Consider the following 23,601-nt stretch of genomic DNA (forward strand, 5'->3'; position numbering starts at 1 on the left):
AAACTGATAAATGCCTCTGAACAGCTTTTGAACAATGTGACCATCGTAGATGACTTTTAGCCTGGAAACAAAATCTGAGATTTGTCATTTTGACATTCCTCAATAGTTCAGGCCAATCTGAATCCAAGAGACATCCCTTCACATGAGAGGAACATAATTTTTCTCTAGTTTGCTAAATATATGAACTGGATTCTGATGATCTTTGTCAGCGTAAGCCTGGAATAACCTTAATTGCACCTACAACAATCCACAATATCTGAAATCAGAATCTAAACCTGTGTTCCCCAATGGTGCAGTTTAAAGGCTTGCTGATTAATAATTGTATTTATGTAGGACTAAATATTTAGTGCATTAATAGGGTGTAATAGAAAATATTTTCAATGTTTTAAAAAATAAATGTTATCTTAGTTTTAATCTGAAGCATGTGATATAATAATGTGGCAATATCAGCTGATATGAGGCAAAACTGATTTCTAGTTCTCACTTGTCACTGTTGAGCTGACTCCATGAATCAAGAGGCACTCTTGGAAGAAATGGTACAACCTGTTTTTAATTCCCTTTAGTGGGAGTGCAAACTATACATTGCTAGCTTCTGTCACCGGACACAAACTTATACCCATTACATAGGGGAAAAGAGAGGCAGAGATGTGATCCTGGCAACAAAATTAATTCCCCTTTTGGTCAGGAGTTGAATATATTTTTATTTATTCTTCTCCATCTTGACACACTGTCTTTTTAGTTAAAATCAAGCCTTCTTAGACTCCTTTCTTTATCTCTAGATGTAGTTCTTATAGTGGTCACTAGAAACACCTCCTGACTTTAGAGGAGTCTTAGTCTGAAAAAGGTTACATAAAAGAGAACCTTGTTTGTCTCGGTGGTTCTTTATTAAGTATACACTTTTCCACTAAACAGTGTGTGCGTAACTGCCAGACCTACAAACACAACCTAATATCTATTTATATAACTGGTTGCTCAGTGAATAAGGCTCTGCTTGCTGAATTACTCCCATAGTGCCGTGTCTGTAATTGCATTCCCTTAAATAGGTTAGACAGGCTTGACTGTTTGGAATGTAGCAGATAACTGTGTTGATGGAAGAGGATAGATGCAGTCCGATTTTACTTTTCTCAGTACTGCACCACAATGGAGAGTACAGGAGTGAAAGAGCAATTTGAAATAGTCTCTGGCTAGCCCCTGGACACGTTTAAGCTTGATCTAATTCACATCTAGCTGTTTACAGACACCAAGGGCTATGCCAGTAGTTGGGGGCAGCTGCTGCTTACACTACCTGAGAATTTTCCTTGCGCAAGGCTATTCCCCAAGTCAGATTCATCTTGTTTACTGCCTCCTCTACGATGTACTCCCAGTGCAGGCACAGCTCCCTCTGTCCAGCAGAAGTTGTACCTGCTCACAAGAGGAGTGAGCTTGGTGTCCAGGCTTGTAAGATCTTTTTAAACACAAACTATTCATCCGCGTATTTCACTTCATCTTAGGGAGTTGTTCCAGATGCTTTTTACTAGGGCTGTGTGAAGCTTTGAATGCTGATTAGATTCAGAGGAGGTTTGGCCTGATTTGGTGGCCAAAGCTGTGAATCCGAATTGAATTGGGAGACCAGTAAAAAGGTCTGAATTGATTCAAAGCTCTCTAAATTGATTCAGAGAGCTTTGGAGATTTGGACAGTCCCCACTCTCCACTGCAGGGAGCTGGACCCAGATTCCATGCTGGTAAGGGAGCGGGGAGGGGGGAGGAAAGGAGCATGGGGGGACCCCTGCCAAGCCCCATACCCTAACCCCCACCGTACTCTCAGCCACATCAATGGCTGCCTCACCCATCCCCAGTGTCCTGGCTCTTTAAAAAAATAAGTCCTGCGCTTACCGGCTCTTGCCAAGCAGGGGGTGATCCCCGCTGTGCCCCACTGCCCTGCACTGTGTAGGGGACTCTGCCACAAGCCCCATCCCCTGCCCACTCTCCCAGCCTCCCCATGGCTGCCCCATCTGGCCCCAGATCCTGGTTCTGGTGTGTTTAAAATAAAAAACAAAAAAAACCCCACACATTGGCTGCTGCAGCAGCTGTCTGGTCTTCTGGGAACTTGTGGCAGAACCCCCCCATACAGCATGGGTCAGCAGAGATCGCCCCCATACCTGGTAGGAGCCGGTGAGTGTGGGGCTTTTTTTAAATTATTTTTTAAAGTGCTGGGATGCTGGGGCTGGGAGGAGCAGCCATTGACGGGGCGGGGAGAGCGGGCATGAGATGGGGCCTGTTTGATTCAGAGATTCAGCCAGTTCGATGGTGGCCGAATTGCCAAATCATATATGGCCAAATTGATTCAGGACAGTGATTCAAATCACTGAATTGAATCACTGTCCCCCAAATTGTCCATATCCAAAGCAAATACTAGCCACTTCACACAGACCTACTTTTTACTGACCTCAGACTAAATGGCAGCTGTTGGTTAATTGCCTGTTTGGGGCCTTAAAAGAGACTGTAAAAGCTTCTTTGGAGCTCTTTAAAAAATGACATGCACATCTGCATGCTTTCAGGCTCTCATTGCTCTGCAATATGATCCACAAAGATTTTAAGTCAGGTCTGCATACTAAGTCCTAGAGAATGAAGAAGCAACATGAAAGTGGGGAAACTGATGCTCTCATCTTAATTGTCTGGTTTGAGACATGGATCTCATCCTATCTCTTAGTTGCACAATGTTACAGTATTAAAAACAAAGCATTGTTTGAGCCATAGAAGTACAAAACCCCTGCCAGCCTGAAACCTCTTCTGTGACTTGTACATTGCCAAATGAATTCCAGCCTTTCCCTTTAGTGCATTCTTTTTAACCCATGTGTAGTTCAAAGCAATCATCCTCTATATGCTTGATATGAAAAACCCATTTGAAAATAAGGCCTTGTAAAGAAAATGTGTGACTATTCATTCTTTTGGGAAGGAGGAGGAAAGTGTTGAGCCCTGGGCTTTTTCTCCCATATAAAATCAGAACACATTCACATTTTAGCTCTGTGGGAGAAGCATATTAGTACAAAGGATGTGGCTCAGTTTAATGAATATGGTACAGGAAGGGGTGACCCGAACTGGGTGCAGGGCCCAAGGCAAATCGGCCTATGCAGGGCCCCGCTGCCAGATGCGAGGAAGCTGGCGGTGGATTCAGCAGTGAGGGGTGGGGGCCGGGAGGGGGTGCTGAGTGGCCGGACGTGAAGCTGGCAGCACGGGATGGTCCTGGGTACAGGAAGTTCATAGTGTTGAACAGAATCCAGCACAAATATCAATGTGTCGTTCATTCTCTTTCCTCATTCTCTATAAGATTGAGGGCAGAGCACTTTACAAAAATATTGAGATCTATAGATGAGTAACATAACATAAAAGAAAAAATATTGTCATTGTTCAGGCTTTTTGTATCTACAAACTGCCTTCTCACTCTGTGAAAAGTGTCTAGAACTGTCTATTTTTAATAAGCTGTTGTTGGCATTAAACACAAAGGAATTCTTCTGTGATAATTCAGTTTGGGGACTTCCCACAAAATACTATACCTCAGTTGTAAGGTTTAGTCCTGTGTGACACCTTGGTCATTCTCATATGCAACTAAGACAGTGAATATAAATTAATGCTACTCAATTACTTTCACTGATTTATAGGAATTGAATATCCAGTGCAGTTGGAGTTGAACACTCATCCTGTTTGTAGGATGGTGCTCCTGCTTTAGTATAAAAAATAAATCCTGTTGTCATCATTCCCAGTTGTAGGTGCTGTTTTGTATCAAAATAAGGCATCATAAGTGATCATAACATGGATAGGACAGCATACCTAGAGGTGTCTATATGGCTATAATGTCTTACTTTTAACATGTTCACTGTTTTCAGCTTCTAAGTGCCTAGGTTTTATTGTAGCTGCCACCCATAGACAAGAGTAATTGTGATACAGTCTTATCTAGTATGTCTAGCACCTTTTTAGTAATTCACTTTAATATTGGCTTCAGGGGATAGATGAAGGCCCTGAGGGACTCAAGCTGATTTCTGATATTATTCGAGAGAAAATGGGAATAGACATCAGTGTGCTGATGGGAGCTAACATTGCCAATGAGGTAGCAGCAGAGAAGTTTTGTGAAACCACAATAGGTAAGGTGTCATGCAATTAAACAGTATTCGAAACAAACTGTTATCCTCAAAACTCCTCGTGAAATCACTTGAATGTCATGGTTGTCAACATTAGTCAGTCATTATCAGAAGGGCTTATGACTCATATTTCATTGTTCGACTACCTATAATGCTGATAGTGCCAAAAGTAGCAACAGGGTGGTTAGGGAGAAGGCAGGACCGGATTATGATATGCTGGGTCCCTAGGCTATGTCAAGCTTAACAGGCCCCATAGCATTACCCAAAAAAAGTGTATTATTCAAACAGAAAGGACATTATTTAGTATTTAGAGCCCCCTAATAATGTGAGGCCCTAAGCTGTACCTTACTTAGATTGTGCCTAAATCCACTCCTGGGTGGAAGAAAAAGGGGAGAGTGCAACTATAGCATCTCACTGGGGCTGTGACTTCAGAGCAACCCTTTTTCTTTTACAGTGGAACAGTTAAACATCACCCACCCCCCAAAACTAGAAGTATAACTTTGGGCTTGGTAAATGTTTTGCAGTTATGTGTTCAGTAACTTTATTCAGAGCTTTTAGGATATATCATCATTGCAACTGCAACAGGAACCTCCAGCTCAGCGGTTCCCAGACAGTAAGTCATGGCCCCTATTGGGGATCCACAGCACTTCTGAGCATGTCATGAGCCCTACACAAATTCAGTTATAACAGCTAGAATCAGACCAGAAGGGATCTCAAACCTGAAATATTGGCAATGATTGCTTTAGTTCCAAAAGATGAGACTTGTTCTTGTGTCTTGCATCATCCCTTTCCACCTACCGAGGTAACCTAAAAAATCTTGATCATAGTTAAATATTTTTTTCATGTATGTTTTGTTCTCAACAGGCAGTAAAATTCTGGAAAATGGCCTTCTCTTCAAAGAACTCCTGCAGACCCCAAATTTCAGAATAACTGTAGTGGGTGATGCAGACACAGTTGAGCTTTGTGGTGCTCTTAAGGTAAGATGAGTGGGGAAGGGAAATGAGGGAAGGAGAAGGTATTTACACTTAGAAGCTCAATTTTTATATAAACTGTGCATACCAGAATGCCAGGAAAGAAGCATGCTCTTGTAAGTCCTCCATTCCACTAGGTCCACTTCATTTCTTTCTATGCCTCCATCACATACCTGTTCTGTGGCTTTATATACATTTTTAATATATTTTTTTTAATACTCTGTGTTCATGGAACACTAATTCAGTTCCAGCATCTGAGCAAGGTATGGTCTCCTTTTGGCCTAGACAGCACCTTCAGCCCTTCTGCAAGGAGAAGGGAATGAGAAGCTAGATTTCACTAAGTAGTTCTCCCATTCCTTGTCTGACTGGATTATAAAATTTGTCATTCTGGCTGTCCAGTTAGCCCAACTCTACAGATAAGAGAGAGCTTTCCTGATGATCTTAAATTATTGCAGACTAATCATGAGGCCCCCATGGGGACAGGTCATGGTGAAGAGAGAAATGTGCCCACCAGATTTGTGTGCCTAGTGAAGGTTTGGTGCGGGCTGTGGGCTGGGGTTCTGCACGCTGCTGCCTTTGCCCCAGAAACCACACACTTGCTGCGCTGCGTGTCCCCTGCCCACCGGGTGGTGGGAGGCTCACAGCATGTAGTCATGTGGCTCCGAGGCAAAAGCAGCAGGGCACAGAGCCCTGAGCCCACAGGGCACAGCCTGCCTCTGCCCCATGCACAAATCCAGGGGGCATGTGCCCTCCTGTGCTTCCCTTGAGGGTGCACACAGTGGTGGAACTGTGTCCCCTTAACCCCATGCCTGAACTGTGGCTCTGTCCCATGACCCGCCCCTGCCCTACTCCCTCCCTCATTGTTGGGGCCTCAATTTGCCCCCCCGCCCCTTCCCCTCCACAAGCTTACTACTGGGCGGTGTTGGTGTGCACACGTCATTGTGCATGTCTGTGCATCTGCCCCTTACTCCCAAGCCACAGCAACCCCCAGCCCTGCTGCTGCCTCTCATTCCTGACCCACAGTACCCCACATACCGCCAGGGAATGTGGAAAGCTCCCCCCACCAAAACTACACACAGAGCCCCCCCACACCTCCACAAATTCCCACACGCACCCTACCCTTTGCCCCACACCATACAAAGTACCTGGATAATTTTGCATAACTTGAGCTTTTCTGCCCATAGTTTTGAGTTTTTAGCTGTGAAACTAATATCGTAATTAATTGCGACTAATTTTTTTATCGCGCAACTAAATGTAATCAAATTTTTTTAATCATTTGACAGCCCTATTTTTTTCACAGCTCTGTGTGTTGTTTCTGTAACTAAGTTGTACCACAAGGAAGTGAAGAATAGCTTAAACTAATTTCTATTGATTTTTTTTTTCCAGGTGAATTTACAAGAAATTTTTATATGGAAAGTGTTAGTAACTTATGCCCTTGGCAAAAATATGCTGGTTCATGGTCTCTTGTGTCTGTGACAAGAAGCAGTTTCAGTGAATGCAAGAAAGTATTAAAATTACACTTATTACACTTTAGAAAGTAATGTAAAAGAAAAATAAACCTCTGAAATATAACAAGGCAATGTGTAGTACCCATCAGTGGAAGTGTCATGTAATGGTAGTAAATGCTAGGTTGCGAACTACAGTATTAGCTTGTGAAGCTGTGGTGCTAGTGAATGGCTTAGTCTAGCTGAACACTGTCTGGTTCCTGTTGTGTCTGTTGATTAAGGTGTGGGCGAAGGGGAGGGAAAGAGGAAGTGGCAGAATTTGCATGAGACCAGGTCTGATGTAGCTTTCACTCTGAGGTTGTCCTACTTAGAAGTCCCAGTTGGAATGATGTACGTGGTCTATCTTGGATGGGTAGGTTTTGCTCTGATCTTGGGGTATGTTAATGTCAACTGGAGTAACTGCTGGCTGTATTACAGCAATTCTAGATTTGTGTTGGTGCTACTGAGATCAGAACTTGGCCTAGTAATCAATTCTTAAAGGTTTTCCAGTAGGCACAATTGTGAAGTTGCCACCTTAAAATGCTGTTGCAGTTGGCTAGAAAAATGCACGTGTTGAAATTTATTTTGCACTCATTTCTTTATTCTTTAGGCTAAAGGAGCTGTGTAGAAGTGATGATTTAGAACAGGACAGAGTTAGAAGTGGACTTAAACTACCAAATGTAGGTTTATACCAAGTGGCACGGAGTAGCTTAAATCCATTGGAATGGAGTTGTACTAGCTGAAAATCTGCTGCCATCTAGTTCGTAAAAAAAAAATTGGGAGATACTACTGAGAATTTTTTACTTGTTCAAGTCAAATTTTGCTGGGTCTAAACTATACAATTTTAATAGTAGCATGTAGTTTTAATAATAGCGTACTGTGTTGTTTTAATTATAAGTGGACCCTGCATATAAGTCACCCCACATTTTTTAAAGTTCAGTTTTAGGAAAAAACAGCTTTTCCCTGGAAAATAACTCAGTAACTAAAGATAATGATCATGAGCATGAACTGCTTATACCTTTACAAAATCCTACAGGAGAATCAGATAACTAAGGGAGGGACCCAAAGGTTTAAATTACCTTAAAAAAAAAAAAATACTAAAATAAATCTGTGCTGAAAAATTCCAAATAAGTATTTTTTTTTTGAATTGACAAAAGTGCTGTAAGTACAAAACTGTAGGAGATGAATGATAGACCCTCAGCAAAAGTAAGTTGAGTGCAATCTTTATAGCTCCCTCTAGAGGAGGAAAAAGGTAGATATGTAATCAAAATGATACGGTATTTTTTATCATTCTGCATTGCTTGCTTTGCTTTGCTTTGCTTTGCTTTGCTTTCAGGAGAAAGAAGGTCTGGCAGTACGTAAGTTAGAAGACTATGTTCTGTCACAAGAGAGGAGCCTTAAATAAAGATGCTGTCCTCCACTTCTGCAGCAATGTCTGTTCGAATTGCCTATAGTACTAATGCAAACTGCAATCATCTAGATGCAGCAGTAGGCACAAGTGTTCCCCTAATTCTTGGTTAAGAAAATAGTAAGATTCATTTGCAGTATTTATCTGAGAGCCTCACAGGAGCCACAGACTAGTTTCTGAATCATCCTTTAAATGTAGTCTTTTTAAAACAAGATCTTTATGATAATGTGTGTTTATTTTGTAGCACAATACACTGGTATACAGTAAAAGATAGATACAGCTATGCCTCTGCGCTGGTTCTACTCTTTTTTCTCTGCCAAGCCTCTCAAATCTGGAAAGATTTCAAAATGGATGACTGCATAGCGATTGAAAGGATGCAGAAAGGGATAAAGAAGTGTTTGGAGCACAGTTGTCTCTGACGATTGCAATAATTTTAGATTTGAAATTGTTTTTGAAGCACATCTAAACGCAGACTCTGTAATAATAACTATCACAGCTGGGTGATCATGAAAGAACATCTGCTGTTCAGACAAATATATTCTGAATATCCACTTCATTTGCTGCATTTATTTTCTCTCACAGTGGGCTGATGGAGATATAGTGGAGTATATAAAACTGATGGTACTGAAACTGAAGTTTTGCAATAATTTACAGACTGGTGGAAATGTGAACAGCAGTCATGTTAACTGAATCTGGTGATATCGGAGGAAGAGGGAGCTAGAAATTGCTGTCAGCAGTAGCTTGCTAACTGTGTGAACAAGGTCTGTTCCTCACCAGCAAAAGTTCCAGTGGAAATGTACTTTGGGCATGTCTACACTATGTCCAGACCATGCTGGGGAACAACACATCGAAGCATGGCATGTATGCTGTATGAGTGTACATCCAGAGCAGATCGTAGAATCATAGAAGTAGGGTCAGAAGGGACCTTGTAGATCTTCAAATGCGACCCCCTGATGAAAGCCAACTGCTTTAGAACTGCATTGGATGTGTGCCAGGAAGCATGCATGAGTCACAGATGATTGGCATGCTCCCAGCGCCACTCTGAGGAGCTAACTTACAGCTGTTTGAGTGTAGCTTACATAAAATGGGTTTGCCACGCTTCACAGGGGCAGTATAGACATACCCAAAGTCTCCATGTTTATTTTGTGAGTGTTTTGAGGGATGAGGCCAGGGATAAATTCTGGCTATAGCTGTTAATGAAATAAGACTTCAGGTTAAGCTCTATAAAGGCAAAAGGTAGAGATCTCTGGGGCTTATCCTGTAGCATAACGTTTTGCCAGCATAACTATGTCAGTCAGAAACATGTGGAAAAAGATCCCACCTCCTTGCTACTCTAAGGTAGTGAATCTGTATAGAGATGAGTGTTAAGTTGTTTTCTATGTTATATAGCCCAGAGCTATTACTTACAAGGATGGCCCTAAAATAACTTATGGGACATTTATGGCAGTAACCATTGTGTTGGGTAATCATTCTGTTCTACTGAAAAAAAGAATTTGATTGTGGCTTTTTTTTCTTGACAAGGTATTGAGAGAGCCCATTTTTCATATTAGTTCAATGCAGGGCTTGGCAGGAGCATACTGACTATTTATCTAGAATTTGTGTCACTTTTGGTGATGATTTTGCTGAGCCCAGCTAAACCTCTGTCAGCTCTTGTGGGAAGCAAGGTTTTTTCTGTAGTGAGCGTAAGCAGAAGAGAAGTCAGGTTCCAACAATGGCATAGCTATTTTTTTGACACCCGCTCAGGACATATGACAACATGAAGATATGAAATTCTGTGTAAATTAGGTTCTTTTTTTTTTCTTTCACTGTCAAGGCAGAAAGAGAGAATGGAAATGGCTTCTACAGCCATATGCATGAACACTCCATGAACATTGTCAAAATCAAGTTTTAAATAACTTGGGGCACTGACCAACTCATTACAGAACACTCTCACAATGGCAGATAAGCCTATAGCCACAGCATACACAATCTAAGTAGCCTCTGGATGTTAATCAGTCTTGTATTTCTAATGTACCCTTAGAGGATTGCTTGTGCTTATGAACAGCAAACTTGCCTACTTGATCCAAAATGGATCCCCTTGGGATCAAAATTTCCTTCTTGGCAGTCAAATTCAACACCTGATCCATAAGGATAGGACTGGAGTGTAGGCTAGTTACGGCAGTAACATAGTTAGAAATGGAAATTTGGGTGAACCCTAGTTTCTATTAGATGGGCAATGACGAAAGGTCTGACATTACAGTTTATCGTTCATATTGCAAATGGCTTAAAGCAAATAAAACCCTGAATACACTAAGTATTGTATCTGTATACCTTCAAGGTGCATGTGCAAGGAAAAATAGCTATTGCAGTAATACATTTGAAGACTCCATGAATGTTAAATTTAAGCAACTTGGGTGGGCAGAGTAGCTCTGAGCTTAGGAGCATAGGCCTACACCATTAGCACTCCACCCAAGTTGCTTAAACTTAACATTCACGCAGGCAGTGATTTTTTTCAGCCAAGGTGCTGAGACATCCTGGGGGTGCTTGTAGATGGTCTGAACCTTGCTTGATCAGCTCAAGCTGATCAAGCATCTACGTTATAAGTGGCAGAGGGTATTGATTATGAATGGTAATCTGGTTCAGTGCCTGATAATCAGAGTGGAGACTGATTCTCTGCCAGCAACTGCCATACCTGATCTTCTAGCACTTACAAGGCAAAGGCCATTGGTGTCAGCTAGTCTAGCTTGAGCAGGTCTGGAGGCACCAGTCTGGAGTTTGCCTCCATGCTGATCCCCTGCTGCTGCATGTGGAGATCCAGGCAACTTGTTGTGCTACGACATGGGCAGCCAGGTCTGGGGGTTACCTCAGGGTCAGGAGAAGCAGCTGAGGTCCAAGAGGAACATGCTGAATCAGAGGATAGTGAAGCCAGAAAATCTGCCCGAGGAACCAAGTCAGAGATCCAGGGGGTCAGGAAGCTAACTGGGTTGGGTATCCAGGAAATTAAACTAAAATTGGGTTTCCAACAGGTCAGGCCAAACTCAAGGTTCATGAGCAGGCCAGGTCAACTATGCAGAGAGTATGTCAGAAAGCAAGTAGCAGCCCAAGCCAAGGGTGCAGCAGCCTGGGTACAGGGTTGAACCTTGCCCGGACACTTCCTCTCCTGAGTCATGGGTTCAGCCCTTTCTGATTATCTGGGAGACAAAATAATGTGGTCAGCATGTATAGAAAATACACCTGTTGGGTAGGTTTTTGCTGCTGCTTTCCAAGGAATTTGGGAGTAGAAACACAGCTTGGAAAGTTCAGAAATGAAACTGGGAGGTACAATTTACTGAAATAATTGTGGGATTAGAATGACAACAGGAATGTATTTACCTTTAACTCCTAAAGATTGGGACAGACATTACTATTTTATATGTAACAAATTTGAAAGAAATGTTGGACCTGATTTAAATTAAAATTTCCCAATTTGAAAAATTTTAGCCAAAGCAATTTAACAGATTTTTATGAACAACTAGGAAATGAGAAATAATTAAGAATAGTATCACTTTAATTATAGACATTGTTATTGTTGCTGTTGATTTTAAGTATTGATGTACCTTTTTCACTTGAGTAGCTAGTCAAATTTTGGTCTTGTATTTCACTTAGGAAGAGAAACCGATGATGGAGTCAAGTACCTTTGACACAGTTCTGTTTCGAAAAAGCAGGAGTTAGTACTTTTTTATAACATGAGAGGAATCCAATACCCAGGGTTTCTTTACTCACAGCTTCAGTCTCTTTCAGCCAACACCCATCAAAACAATTATGCATATTCAGGCAACTTCAGGTTTTCTTGTCTATCAGCTCCTTTCAATCTTGTACTCACCCACTCATACCCACCTGTTGCCAAAACCACATGCAGCCTCAGCCCCTCCATCAGAGTGCTTGAGTTCCCGAGCACTCTTGCATCTGTCTTTGTTTTGGGTTGAAACATATACTTAACTGTTGCTTACACTATATTTAAAAAGCACGGTTGCTAAATCTAGCTGTTGCAATAAGCTTTAACCCAAATTAATATGTTGAGAAAGACAAGAGGTTGTCATGTACCCATGAAATACCCACCAGTATTCACATAGGTGCATTGGGTATTTGAGCTTACATACGGGTAAACACATGCTTGTTGCACGTAAATGAGTTCCTGCAAATGCATTGGCTATGTACTCTTGAAGGAGAGGTCAGAGCTAAATGGGAATACATACTGCAGCATGTGAATTCATAACAGTAGCTCAGTTGACCATACCAAGATACAGTAGTCAGAGACGTGCATATGTTATGAGGCTGTGAGTCACTGTTCTCAATATTTATAGGCGATGTAAAAGAACATACAGTGGGGATATGTGCAAAAAAGAAAAAAGCTTAAGCTGGTTTCAGAATTAAAAACATATGTCCTATCTCCTTTTTACCTATGCATAAATGGTATGAGGCTGGTGAGGGCCCACTTAAGGTAGTATTTCAGTCATTCATCTATTCTTGGACAAGGATAGGGGAAAACAAAAGCAGGCAGCTAAACACTCTGGGATGGTACTGTACTATACTGTAGACTACATAGACCACAGAATTTTGAAGTAGACGGGAAACTGAACCAAAAGAACAGAAGTCCGAGGCAAAGTGTTACTATTGATAATACAGTCTAATAGGATCCAGGAGAGAAGTGGTTGGGGCCCAGAGGGAAGTCTGATGTTGTACATGGATAACATTATTCAAAAACTACAGTGAAGATGTCACGGAGATGCATCATTAACGCTGATTCTTTTCACGTTAAGTTCCCCTCTGGTGTTACCAAGGGAAAAGTTTCTGTTGGAAGTTACCAGTGCACTTAGGAAATGCATTCATCATGTGGTCTCATAAAATGCTGACAGCTTGAGTAGAATGGGATCCCAGGTTAATATTATGTAGTGGGGAGGTGAGGAGAGATGAAAAGATAATGGAGAGCTAATAATAGAAAGAGCTTCACTTTTTGAGGAGGTAGATGGAGACAGCATAAGTCCCCAAAATAGGACTAGTCCCTAAGAATATGTCTATCTATACCTGTGTTTAGGACTGACACCAAGGGTTGCCTTTGCTAGCTTGAGCCACATAAGAGGCTGGCTCTCCCCACCTACATTATCTCATGGCACCTGCAGGTGTGAAGCGCAGCAAGACAAGTAGTGGATAGATCAGTTCCTAGAAGAGCTCTGTTCAGGGAAGCTCCCTATAGCTGTTCTTCAAGCAGAGGCCTTCTAAGAGTTAGTCCGCCCTTCTCTACTGAAGGAAAGATGAAAAATGAAGGTACAGAAGGACCAGAGGTCAGGAATAGGGAGTTGTAGCAGTGCTGCTGATGAACTTTCTGTGCTAGGTCCTACTGCCCTCAGGGGAGTAATGAAAGAAAAAGATGAAAGATGGGCTAGCAGAAAGCCTAACATTGATCTTTGAGGCTCAGGAGAGCTTCCAGAGATAGGGTAAACTACAGGCAGAGGGTCATTTAAAACAGCGATTCTCAACCTTTCCACCTTATGCCTCACCAGCTATTGGTCCCAAAAACCCTGGTCCCACCATGATAAACTATGAGCCGAAGCCAGAGGGAGAAGCGGGGTGGGTCCCCCGACAGCCGGTCAACAAGCAAACCTGGAATGCCAGAGGCACACAGTGGCAGAAGTGCTGGCGGCGAGCCCACCAGTTCTCTGCGTCCCACCTAGACAACCTTCATGTCCCACCAGTGGGACACATCCCACTGGTTGCGAAACACCTGATTTAAAGTATTTTTAATGTGGATAATCAGCTGGGTTGAGGCAGAGATTGGACTAATACTAGTGTAGATATAGTGGTTGTAATCAGAAATGCAGCTCCGCATTGTAACTGAGAACACTTTGCAGGAAGCAGTCTGAGTTACAACGACCCCCTGGATTAAACAAAACTTCACTGTTGGTTCCAGGGTGGAGGGGAATCTAGGTGCTGACTGCCAACCTGCAGCTGATTCCCCCCCCCCCCCCCCCAGCAATGACCCCTCCTCTCTGCAAGGCTGCAAAGTTTTCAGGATGGGAGTGGGAGGAAGGGAGGAGACAGAGCTCGTTCTAGGGGTTCCCCAGCCAGTGCTGGAGGATTGGGTGGGTGAATTGAAGCTGCCCCACCTTGGGGGAGGGGGGAAGAGGCCTCCAATACCACCCCATCCTCCTCCAGGGGTTGAAGAAACCCCAGGCCAAACTCTCTCCGCTCCATTTCCCCCCGTCCCATTCTGAAAGCAGCTGAAGGCCTGCAGGCAGCACAGACAAAAGTTATAAAAGATGCTGTGTTCTAAAACATCTTCATCTGACCCCTCGTGCAATGAGGGTTCAGATTTTTACCCAATCAGCCATTTTTGAAGCTTTTTGTAGCTTTGCACTTGTTTGGTCACAGCTATAAACTGCTTTCTGTGGCCACATCAGGCAAAAATTGTCACTTTTGTTTGCAACCAAGGTTTGGCGTCTTCTCATGTAGGAAAGGATGTAGAACTTGTTTCTATCAGCAGTGCAATGTCAGTGGAGGGTGGGAGTTTAAACACCATCTTTCCTTTATATAGTGATATTGCCTACTAAGGGATAGTTCTGTCTGTGCATTATATGGACTTCATTTTAACTGGTACAGAGAAGTGTGCTGATACCTTCCTGCAGTAGCTTGGCTGAATATGTTGTTTTCATTTCTCTGTTGAAACACCTATTTCTTAACTTTAACGTTATCTTTTGTATCTAATCCATTCAGCTGTCTCAGACCCAAGCCAGTAGATTCACATATGTACTTATTAAGAGAATGCTAGTACTCTGTGCTCCTTTGACTTCAGGTCATTGAATTAATTTCCTATTGTGTATTTTTCTTTTTTCTTTCCTTTCATTAGAACATAGTGGCGGTAGGAGCTGGATTTTGTGACGGGCTTCACTGTGGCGATAATACCAAAGCTGCTGTTATTCGACTTGGCCTAATGGAGATGATTGCATTTGCAAAAATTTTTTGCAAGGGGCAGGTATCTACAGCTACTTTTCTGGAGAGTTGTGGAGTGGCTGACCTGATTACCACATGTTACGGAGGCCGTAACCGAAGAGTGGCTGAAGCATTTGTTAAATCAGGGAAGGTACAGTATCGCTTGTGTTGTGTGATGTCCATCATTGCAAAAACCTCCCCCAAAACATCAATTCTGATGCTTCTGTCTTGTTAAAGTAATAGTGTAGTTTAACTCCAGTCAGTGTGACTAGTGTATGTTCTGGCCTGTCTCTGATTTTGTCTTTTTAAATTTTACCATAGAGAGAGTATGTTGGGGGTAGCAGAGAGAGCCAGGTTTGTGGTTGTTTAAAAAAAAAAAGCTAAGCATGAAGAAAAGACTAAATAGGCTAGGACTTCTCAGCTCAGAGATTGGAAAACAATGGGGATACGATAGAGGTCTATAAAGGTGCTTATTATATTCTGTCATGTACTATATATGCAAAAATATGGTATTAGCAAGTGGCAAGGTTTAAAATGAACAGGAGGAAGTTTTTTTCACATAGCAGGCAATTAACTTGTGGAATTCATTGCTACAAGATGACAATTTAATGAGGTCCAAAAGAGAATTGGAAAATTCACACAGGACAGGTCTATCAATAAGTATTAAATATCATAGTTAGGGGTACCACTTACAAATTAGGACTTCCTAGGTCTCTGAATGCTGGAAGTTGTAAGGGAAGAGGGGCAAGGAACAGATTAATCTGGGTAAGTTATATATATGTATTCTTTCCCTTAGCATCTACTCTCTGCCATTGTGAGATGCTGAATACTTGGCTAGATGCCATTCTGGGTTGCCCACAGGTTTACCAAGCTAGAATGACAAAGTGAAGAGACATGGAAGGGTGGGGGGAATGTTTTTGTACAAGTATGTAGGGAATAGTATTTATGAAATCCTGAAGCTAGTTTTGGAAAAAATATATTAAAGTTCTGCCATGACATTAGCTAGCTTCTGCCATGAAATCTTTACTGTATGTCTGTGACCTGTGTTAAGTGGCTATTAATTTAAGATTTATGTGCTACCACCCTCAGCTGGGCAGAGCTGAACAGCTGCCTTCCCGTGCTGGAACAATGGGGTCAGCCAGCAGAGGGTAAAAGCCCCTTGCCATGTCTGAATGAACCTTGTTTTCAAAATGAAGAATTACGTTTGTAAAAGCTTTGTTGTAAATAAGTCTCTCTTTCTTTTTTTTTAAATAATGTTAAGTCCATTGAAGAACTGGAACAGGAGATGCTTAATGGTCAGAAACTCCAAGGACCACTGACTTCTGCAGAGGTGTTTCGCATCCTCAAGCAGAAAGGGTTAGTGAAAAAGTAAGTAAGAGAATCTGTTGCAAGTTCTTGTCTCCTTTTTTTTTAACTCCATGCTTTTTGCTAAGATACCTTGCTTCAAGAAGGTAGTAGTCAAAAAGTAAAATCTGGCAATGAAAGTGTCTTAAATCCCAATAACAATGCATAAATTAAAAGACTGGATCAATAGGACTTCAGATTGCAAGTACTGGAGCTAAGAGTGCAGTCTTCATATGGTGAATGCTCCTACAAAGCTATCCTGGTACCCTATTGTGCCCAGTGAGTTGTAACATAAAGCAGAGGAAGTGCGCTTTAGTTCAACCGAGATAGACAGAGGAGTTTCTATAAATGGGCTGCCATGGAGTCAAGGGTTAATGAGAAACTATTGCCACAGAGGCAGAACATAGTATAGGGGAAGGGGGAAGGAATGGTAGTGGTTGAGGGGACCTGGCCTATTGGAATTTGTGGTTTGGCGATGGCTGGTTTTGACTTTACTCTGGGAGAACATTAAAGCAATATTTGATTTTTTTTTTTTTCTTCTGTTAGGAAAAGTAGCTAGTTTATTGATAAATTTGTAGTTGTTATTTGACTGTTTGACCATAATAAATGTTTTAGTGACTATAAACAGGTATTGTCTAATGCTCTGTTCATTGCTACTCAGAAAGTAACAGGAAGCGTTACGAATCGGAAATGAAGATTGCTGTAACCACTAGCAAATTAAAAATAATGTGAACAAATTTGGTCTCTTTGAAAGTGGATGGAACAGGGCCTGTTCATATCAGGTGCTGAGCACCCTGCATTAGGTGCGGTGTCAACCCGTAAGAGTTATCCGCATTACTAGACTTGATAAATATTTATAATTCCTGGAGTGCACCTGGCATGTACTGGTTAATCTCATTAGATCAAGAATGTTGTTTTCACATTTGCCGCTTGGCTGCTTGGTAACTGTTTACATAGTTCAGCATAGAATCATAGAAAAATTGGGCTGAAAAGGACATAAAAAAAGTCATCTAGACCTGCTTAAGGCAGGATCATCCCTGTCTAAACCATCCTTGACCAAGCATTCTGTTCTTAAACTCTGGGAACAAGCTTTACACACAGCCACCAGCCATAATGCCCCAAACACCAAAAATACCTTTAACTTGCCACAGACAAAGCAGGGGGATGAAAGCGCTGACAGGGTCCTACTACTGCAAGGACAGAAAGTACTTGTTAAAGTAAGCTCAAAAGAGCCTAGCGAACATTGCTTATTCCAGAGTAAAACGGCATGCAAAATTTATATATCATATACAAAGTAATGTTACTTTATTTATTTTGGTTGTCAGAGAGGAAACTATTATGATTGTATCAGGTTGGGTTTTTTTAGTCTTTTTAGAAGATAGAGGAAATTCTGGTAGTTAATCAGTGTGTACAGTTAACCTGAAAGGCTTTTGACAAAACTGGCCATGGTGTGTGTTTGGAACAAAGTTAAAGATTCGTTTTCAGGCTTTCTCAAGTGCACAGAGCATTATTTCTTGCTCGGAAGCAAACAGGAATAAATTGTGGTGCAAAAAGGAAATCTTTTTATCTGCATGAGATTTATAACCTTAAGGCAGTGATTCTCAAACTGTTCCCCCTTGAGGAGCCATCAAGGAACATTGTGGGGGTGCAGCACAGGGGGGATGAGCAAGAAGTTTGCAAGGAGCTGGTGACACTGCAGCATTGGGAGGGAGGAGGTGTGCCCTGGGCAGGCTGTGCCAGCGGGCTGTTGCTGCACCTCTGGGAGCCTGGGACATCAGGCGCACAGCCTAGAGCTGCAGCGGTGCCAAGGCAAGAGGCGCTGGAGCTGTGGCAGGTGGAGCCCACCCTGCCAAGCCATGCCATGGCAGCTGCTAGAATAAGGGGCACCCTGTGCCTGGCTGCGGTGCTAATCTGGTGTGAGGGGAACGGGTGGGGGCAGCATGAACAAAACTGTAACTCAACAGGGGGCTCAGCTCAAAAAGTTTGAAAACTGCTGTCTTAAGGTGAAGCTATCATATTTATCTGAGTCCAAGACATCAAATTTGAGGCCAGTACCTAAAATGAAGATTTATTTTTCCCGTGTTGATTGGTGCAGGGGGAAAAAAACCTTGTTTTGGCTGGGAGTAAATAAAGTAATAAATGAAGGAATATTTTTTGTCCTGTCTGATGGATCTTCTTTTTAAGGTGCATATGAAACTAATAATACAAGCAAATACTTACTTAAGGCCTTGAGTAACTCAGAAGTGTTGCAGAAGTAGAAACATCAGCATTTTAGAAAGCAAATAAAAACTGTGCTGCTTAGTAAACTTTATTTACAGGTTATCTGGCTCATTTCTTGCTAGTTAAATTCATTGTTTATCTCCAACGAAAGGGAGTGCTTGTTAATAAAGTTATGTAAATCCAGCCAGCTGTATATGGAGGCTGCTTTCATCATCCAGAAGGGTCAAAGTTTAAATGTTATCTTTGATATTGTACTACTCATCTAATCCTCCATTCATTGTAAAATAGAACCTGGCCTCTCCTCTGCGCATCTAACTTCACACTTCCTGTTGTTTAATGAATCAAGTTGTCTTGATTTTCATTTATGCATGTCAATCTGCAGATGTGTGATTCCTATAGCCATATGTAGTCTATACTTAGTAAAACTGGATAAAGTGTTGTTTTCATCTCTTCCTCCCTAGTCCTATGTCTTCCTTTTTTAGATGTGGTAAAGTCATAAAAGTGAACTGTTTGGTCTTTTTGACTGGCAGTCCTTCTTGACAATTTTTTTCTCAACAATTTTTAAAGTATAATTTCAATGCACCATCTGCTTGCCTATCTTTTAACACTTGCTCTAGAAATAAAGACACAGTCCTATCTCTGCAACATACACATTATGGTAATTAGGCTGAGAAAAAGTCATTAAAACATTGCTTTCAATCCTCATTGATTGTAATGTTCTCTTAGATGTCTTAAAATAACAGTGGGTTTGGGGGAGTTTTTTCTGTTTTTCCATTTGGCAAGTACAGAGCTGAATGTAGCAGTTTCTTTTCTTATTTCAATCAAAATGAAATTAACTGTGCTATAGTTTACTACTGTTGTACACCAGCATCACTACTAACAGCAGTACAGTTCCATAGCAACTTCTTGGTAGCCTTATTTTTGGAAGATCTATAGTGCCCTTCACTATTACACAAAAGTTGGAACATTCAGTAGACTGTAAAAGATGTAAAGTAATTTGCACCTGTCTTCCAGTTGTCATTTCATTATCTTCTGCCAGTTCCTAGTTTATTAATGTAGGATCATAGGAAAGTAGGGCTGAAAAGGACCTCACATGGTCATGTAGTTCAGCCTGCTGCTCAAGGCAGAAGCATCCCTGACTAAACTTCCCCTCCCAAATAACTGTCTATAATATGTTGGCCCTCTTCTGAAATGGGAGTTTAAAAACTCATGCAAATCTTTGCTTGGTTGTACTATAAATATTAAACAATGATATAGCAAGAAAATCCAAGTATGATCTTAAGTATCCCATTAACTAGGCTCTTACATGTGAAAACCGTAGCCTATTGATTTTGATTGATCAAAAGGGGCTCTTTTGATATCCTGATTTTTTGCACTAAGTCACTGATAAGCAGTGATGAATAAACTTTTGTAGCTGAGGAAAGAGTCGAGCGTTTTTTTTCTTTCATAAAATACATTTTCTGTTCATGAAATAAGTAAATGGCCAAGTTGCATCAGACATTGCAGGCTCCATTTCAGTGCATCAGTGTTTATCACTTAATGAATATGTGTACTGTAAATGTTATATTTTCTTTATGCTGTGCTTCCCATCACAACTGAAGGTGCTTTGTGGCTTCTAAAAGAAATCTTAGACCCTCTCTCTCTTTCCCACCTAAGTAGATATAGAATAATTTGTGGTGTTTTTTACTTTCTTTTCCTAGGTTTCCACTGTTCACAGCTGTTTATCAAATCTGCTATGAAGGAAAACCTGTCCAAGAGATGATATCTTGCCTTCAGAGTCATCCAGAGCATATTTAAAATGAATTGTGCAATTTTACAAGTACAGCTTCTGCCTTTCCAATTCTTACTTGGGTTCAAGTGGATTAACACTAAGCTCCATAAGAAACTGCTCACTAGACAACCATAGCAACGTGATTGTGAATGAATTGCTATAGTTTTTTCAACCTAGTTTGATAGACTTGTGCAGTGTTGGATTGGTGACTGCCATTTTACTGCCTAAAATGCAGATGTTTTAAGCTATGATACAAAACTTGCACTATATATAAGTATGCATTTGTGAGTGTCCCTACAGTACAAGACACAAATGATATTTAATCATTTCTCCACCTCCAGTTTTCTTCTAAGGACTTCATCGAATACCCAGTAGAGATAGTGGAGAAAATCCCATTGGCTTTGAGTCAAATCTTCCTGTAGTAGCTTGCTTTTCCAGAACTTTTTTATTCTGTAGTGTATATAGAACCAGTTTTCAGTTTTCAGGTTTGCATGTTTTTTGCTGGCATTAATTTAAGCAATATTAATATTAAGCAAGTGACAATACCTATTCATGGAGGGAGGGAAGGGATTGGCATTTTAATTAACTTCCTTCATTTAGTGATGTCAAGGTACGTAGACGGTCACAAATTGTCAGACTAGTTAAAACCTATTTTTAAAGTGGATTTAATCCTTTAAGTGTAGTATTTTAAAGGGGACATTATCTGCCCTCAGTTTTTATTCCTCTTTCTTCACATTTTGTATTCCTACATTTCTCTTGCTGTTCATACATATTAAGCTATTTTAGAATTCCACTAGAAAGGAAAAGCGAGAGGTTTTTTAGCAGAACATGCTCCAGTATGGGGCCCTGTGGTTCGTCCATATACTGTACTGTGTTTTTATATATTTGGGGTTGTTTTGGGAGGGGGGCATTCTCGTGGCACCTACTGCTCAGAGCTGCCATGCTGCTGTTTTCCCTTAACCATCAGCTACCAAGAGCTGTACTTCATACCACATGTCAAGGAATTCCCAGTAGTTCCTGTTTGTATTGGCAAATGAATTGTATTTCCTTCTGCTAACTACATTTCAGTGCCTAAAATGACAGGGTCCACTGGTCTCTGTGGACTTGATCTAACTTCCTTCCAGTCAAGTAAATAAAACATGTTTCTTGTTCTTTAACTTAAAAGACTTTTGGTGGGGGTTGGATGAAGCCTTGTCTGACCAGTCAGCCTGAATGCTTCTCACAGGTCATGCCATCTCTCTCTTTCCCTAGTTTCTTAAAAAAGGAAGGGCCAAAAATGGTTAACCAGAAGGTTAATTTGACCTCGCAGTGGAGAGAGGTGTGTTGCAAAACTATCTGGGTACCCCTGAAATATCTTTTAAAAGAAGATTCTGATGCATGAAGAGGTAGATAAATGGATCTTTCTAGCCCATGATTTTATTTATTTAAATGTAGTCTTAATGGACACACCACGGGCTAGGCTTATCAAGGGAGAACCTTTCACTGGGGCCTGGGAAATAAAATCAGCTTAGAAACTGCTGGAGTTAACATTGCACAATTTTGAGAAGTATCTGGCTAGTTTGAATACACACGCCTAGTCCTCAGGCAGATTTGGGGACTGATTGCATTGTTTACAGACCAGAAAGTTTTCAGCATGAAGTTTTAAGATGTCATTCAGTAAGACAAAGTGGATGCCTAAGAATAATTGTCATCCTCTCTTAAAGTGCATTATGTAGCCTGGATGTTTATGACTCTGGAAGAAGAGAGCATTAAGGCAGCTTTGTTTTAACAGAAAGATATTTCATCACAGGGGTGACATTTTATGTACTCCTATCACATTGTATTGCTCTACATTATTTTTTTTAGCAGATCACGTGAATGTCTTGGAAAATATTCAGGGCTGTAAAGGCTCATTTTGTTGTGGTTTTTTGCCTTCTCTTTCTCTGCACTTAGCACTGGGGCAGGAATCACCGATCAAACAGATCTGAGAGAGATGATTTATTTCTGCTCAAGACTATGTAAAGGGCATTTTAAGACTGAAATAACTGACATAACGCACAAATGAAGCATTCACTCCTCGCTATATCATAACTCACAGTGGGTCTCCTTATGGTAAAGTACTTTGTTATAAATGCCACACTGGGGGCTTTGCCTTTATATATTTTTTTTAACATTCATTATGTAGAAAACTAAAATTTTATAAGATACATAAAGGGCTATATAAGCTAAATGTGAATTAATTATATATATATTATAAGTTGATTTTCTTTATTCTTATACTCATTTCTCGAATTTTTTTTTTTTTTTAAATTAGGATTTGGATTTTTTAATACAAGCTCATCCAATGACAGCCAGCAGAAGGTTTGTTTGTTGAATCATTTTCTTAAATCTACAATTCCACAATTTTCCTATATTTCCCCCAATAAAATGCTTCCTGCAATTAATGAATTTATCTTGTTTTCATTTCTGTAGGAAGTTATTTCACCATTTGTATTTGCATTTTAGAGCTTGAAAACTTTTGGCTTGGCACTTTTTTCATTAATACTTATTAGTGAAGATATGACTGTGATATGTCTACCAGGACTCAAAATTATGGCCTGACTCTGTGAACACTATACCTACCCTTATGCATAGTTGTGCCACACAAGACACTATGCCCAATAATAAAGATATTTTTTGTTTTCTTACGTATTTCAGATCAGGTCCTAAATTTAACTGTCTTGACTAATTTATGAATAATAATTCCATTTTCTACTAGTACCTACCAAACTAGCCCTTTACACATGTACTGTATTTGTGTAAGAATTGCAAACAGATGCCTATTTGAAAGCTTAGTACAATAAACTTTTTATCTTGGAATGATCTGCTTTGGTTGTCTTTTTTTATTACCTTTTCTTTCAGATCTCGCTTTCTACTTTATTGTATGGGCACTGTTGATATTAAATATGTGATTATGATAGATATGAGGTACTGTATCAGGTGTTAAAAATTTGCTAAATATCAGCCAGACAGTAATTTTTAAATACTTTTCTTAGCAAGGGTAGGCAAGTACTAGATTTGGGTAGAAAACAAGATTGTTCTCTGAAACATAAACTGGATTATTCTCTTATTTATTATAATTTCATCCACTAGAGTTCGCTGCTGGGCAAACTAATAGTTTCACATAATGTGTGGCAGATACTGTTTTCTCGCTAATAGTTCCTTGAAGTTTTTTCATTCTTGTATGCATACAGTTATGTTTTCTGTGTTCCCTGTATTTTGAGAGCACAGACCCCCAAGCAGCCTGCATTATGGAATGGACAAATCCACTCCGAGTGGGAGAAGTTTTCAAAAGTGACAACATCACACTGAGGCCCCTCCATGT

General features: G+C 40.7%; 1 protein-coding gene across 3 annotated transcripts in view; it reads left to right on the plus strand.

The window, feature by feature from the left end:
• Nucleotides 1-23,100, plus strand: part of GPD1L (glycerol-3-phosphate dehydrogenase 1-like) — a 34,475-nt gene extending 11,375 nt beyond the window's left edge. For all 3 annotated transcript variants that reach the window (XM_019536326.1, XM_019536344.1, XM_019536335.1), the window contains 5 exons: nt 3,980-4,118; nt 4,980-5,092; nt 14,841-15,074; nt 16,185-16,291; nt 20,188-23,100. In XM_019536326.1, the coding sequence (XP_019391871.1) occupies nt 3,980-4,118; nt 4,980-5,092; nt 14,841-15,074; nt 16,185-16,291; nt 20,188-20,284 (690 nt within the window). In that variant the 3' untranslated portion in view covers nt 20,285-23,100. The remainder of the gene's footprint in view (nt 1-3,979; nt 4,119-4,979; nt 5,093-14,840; nt 15,075-16,184; nt 16,292-20,187) is intronic.
• Nucleotides 23,101-23,601: the final 501 nt, after the last annotated feature.

This window comes from Crocodylus porosus, unplaced genomic scaffold (genome assembly GCF_001723895.1).
Source record: "Crocodylus porosus isolate Cpor-Errol unplaced genomic scaffold, CroPor_comp1, whole genome shotgun sequence".
NCBI classification, from domain to species: Eukaryota; Metazoa; Chordata; order Crocodylia; family Crocodylidae; genus Crocodylus; species Crocodylus porosus.